This window comes from Hyperolius riggenbachi, chromosome 10, assembly GCF_040937935.1.
Source record: "Hyperolius riggenbachi isolate aHypRig1 chromosome 10, aHypRig1.pri, whole genome shotgun sequence".
NCBI lineage: Eukaryota > Metazoa > Chordata > Amphibia > Anura > Hyperoliidae > Hyperolius > Hyperolius riggenbachi.
The window spans coordinates 283788149-283791696 of NC_090655.1; the positions used below are offsets into that span (position 1 = coordinate 283788149).

At 44.1% G+C, this 3548-nt stretch overlaps 1 protein-coding gene across 1 annotated transcript; it reads right to left on the reverse strand.

The window, feature by feature from the left end:
- Positions 1–330: 330 nt before the first annotated feature.
- Positions 331–1578, reverse strand: LOC137537259 (zinc finger protein 84-like; the record flags this gene model as incomplete). Its single annotated transcript, XM_068259346.1, has 1 exon — positions 331–1578. A coding segment is annotated over one exon (1248 nt), but the record flags the coding sequence as incomplete, so codon positions are not given.
- Positions 1579–3548: the final 1970 nt, after the last annotated feature.

Sequence of the window (3548 nt, forward strand, 5' to 3'; positions counted from 1 at the left end):
GGATAGCCTCATTCATGTAGGCGGATCCCACAGCGTCATCTCTCTACACAAAGCGTCATCATGAGAGCAGCTGTGACGTGCCCTGATAAATTCCCCTACTGGGACTGGCAGCATAGTGTGGAGAGGAGGACAGCTATTGGCCCTCAGCATAGAATCCCCACTGCAGGGCTTGTGATAGGTAGAGGATGACACTGAACCTGTAGACGCATTTCCTACAAGATTAACATCAAGATAACTGATTTCTACAGAGGCCCCCTGAAAATAAGAGAGATTTAGGGAATGCTGTAATTCCCACACTTAACACAAATGCCTCACAAGCAAAAATTTGCGTTAAAAAAATTTCCCACACTCAACATATGAATAGGGCTTCTCACTAGTGTGAGATCGCTTATGTTTGACAAGGTCTGATTTAAACCCAAAACATTTCCCACACTCAGCACATGAATAGGGCTTCTCACCCGTGTGAGATCTCTCATGTTTGACAAGGCTTGCTTTCTGAGTAAAACATTTCCCACACTCAGCACATGAATAGGGCTTCTCACCAGTGTGAGATCTCTCATGTTTGACAAGGCTACGTTTATCTCTAAAACATTTCCCACACTCAGAACATGAATAGGGCTTCTCACCAGTGTGAGATCTCTCATGAAAGACAAGACTTGATTTAAGACCAAAACTTTTCCCACACTCAGCACATGAATAGAGCTTCTCACCAGTGTGCGATCTCTCATGTGTGAAAAGATTTGATTTCTTAGTAAAACATTTCCCACACTCAGCACATGAATAGGGCTTCTCACCAGTGTGAGATCTCTCATGAAAGACAAGACTTGATTTATGCCCAAAACATTTCCCACACTCAGTACATGAATAGGGCTTCTCACCAGTGTGAGATCTCTCAGGAAAGACAAGACTTGTTTTCTGAGTAAAACATTTCCCACACTCAGCACATGAATAGGGCTTCTCACCAGTGTGAGATCTCTCATGTTTGACAAGGTGTGATTTAAGACAAAAACATGTCCCACACTCAGTACATGAATAGGGCTTCTCACCAGTGTGAGATCTCTCATGAAAGACAAGACTTGATTTCTGACTAAAACATTTCCCACACTCAGCACATGAATAGGGCTTCTCACCAGTGTGAGATCTCTCATGAAAGACAAGGTTTGATTTAAGACCAAAACATTTCCCACACTCAGTACATGAATAGGGCTTCTCACCAGTGTGAGATCTCTCATGTGTGAAAAGATTTACTTTCTGAGTAAAACATTTCCCACACTCAGAACATGAATATGGCTTCTCACCCGTGTGAGATCTCTCATGTGTGACAAGGTATGATTTACGACCAAAACATTTCCCACACTCAGCACATGAATAGGACTTTGCACCAGTGTGAGATCTCTCATGTTTGACAAGATTTGATTTCTGAGTAAAACATTCCCCACACTCAGCACATGAATAAGGCTTCTCACCAGTGTGAGATCTCTCATGCTGGACAAGGTTTGATTTGTGACCAAAACATTTCCCACATTCAGCACATGAATAGGGCTTCTCACCAGTGTGAGATCTCTCATGACTGACAAGTCTTGATTTACAAACAAAACATTTCCCACATGTGGAACAGGAATGAGACCCTCCAGCAGGGGGAGAGCTGTGCTGGGTATGAGGCCCCTCAGGGTTAGACAGGTGAGTGTAGTCTGGGGGAATATTTGGTATAACCAGGACATCTGCAGGAGACTCTTGTCCAGTGACATCATCATCCGTTGTACAGTCTGTGGATACAGAGAGACGAGTCTCTGAGAGGTTCCTGATGCCGAGACTCCGCCCTGCAAATAGAGAAACATCATCACTTCCTGTTAGAGAATTCTGAGGGGAGGAGCAATTATCATTAGAGATGGTCAGTGAGCTGCTGATAATTCCAAGTTGAAGCAAAGATAATGCAGATTGGAAATGGGGCAGATGCAGCATCTGTGTATCTCTACATATAATTAGACTATCATATTCACCATCTCAGAGTTACTGGCATGTCACTGACCATCGCTAGTTATCAGCCTGACAGAGGACTGCAGAAGGTTGTGCTCATTACAGGCAGCCAATCACGTAACTTTGCCTTGCATGCACATTTTCTGTATCTTGGAATTTGGGCAATGAAATGAACTTCCTGAAAAATGTGATTAGCTGCATACAATTTGCATGATATTTGCATACAAGTACAGAGTTATTTGCATCTCATCGACCTCCCTACACATCAAGCATTGGCCATACATGGAAAGCAGTAAGTTGTAGAGCTTGCTGAGACAATGGAAGCAATGTGTTACATCTGTGACAACAGACCTATATGTACTTATAGCAAGAAATACATATATACTCCTATATATACAGTATAGCCGTACCTCTCCTCCCATCCTGCAATCCAATGAGGAACCAAACTGCTTCACACTGCAGCTCCTATTGGACAGATCAGTGGGGGTGGGGAAGGGGTGTGATTAGAATTCACTGCGCCCCCCCCCCCCCCCCCTCTGCACCATTATAACAAACCTGACATGTCACCACTTTTAAACTGCACAGAGTTGTGCCTCCTCTTACTCTTTCATTGCCTCCTCTGCCCTCCCCCCCCACACACACACTTATTTCAGGGCCTCCTCTAACCCCTCCCCCCCCCCACACACACACACACAAACACACACACTTATTTCAGTACCTCCTCTGTGCCTGTGTGAGAGCCCCTTTATACGCCTCCTGTGTGACTACCAGGCATTCTAAACCCTTTAAAGAAAATCTTATTTTTTAGTCATCACATCACACAGGTAGGTTCACACTTAGGCTCGGTCACATTTGAGCTGGAACAAAAATTTGCCTTCTCAAAACAGAAGATACTGCATTTGTGGTTATTCAGGTTGGAGTGCACATATGTCATCTCCCACAATGCATCACTGCTGAATATGCATATTGTCTCTTTGTTGTCCCTGAAATCTAAACACACACCCAGAACTGCTGAAATGCAATGATGTCTTAGCTTGTTTTAGCTTTCTGGGACAACAAAGGAGTGATTTGCATATTGTGGGATGCCTCAAATGCTCACAGCAACTTGAATAATCACAAATACCTTCTGTTTTGAGAAGACACAATTCTGTTTTGCATAGCATTTTAGTAAGAGGGATTTCTGATCCTTTTTAGCCCCTTACACTCTCCTGGGAGTTGTGGTTCACCGTGAGCTTGCTGGGCAATCTGTAAATGTGAGTTGGAGTAACAGGAGGACAGCGGATGTGATGTAACATGTGCTGTGACTTCCTGTCCTTGTCATGGCTATCTATGCCACGTCTGATTTCTGTCACTGCGATGGGCACAGCATACATCTCCAAACTACTGATGGATGAACACTGCGAATGAACGTTCAGGGACTAATCACAAACGCTTCCGCAAATGTCCACAAACCGAATGTTCGCGGGGGACCCCACTGACTTTACTGGCAGGTGAACTTCAAAAACCTTCAGGGCCTATTTACAGCCAAAATTTCATTTGAAACGGTGCCAAATCTAGTCAAAAACCCCGGC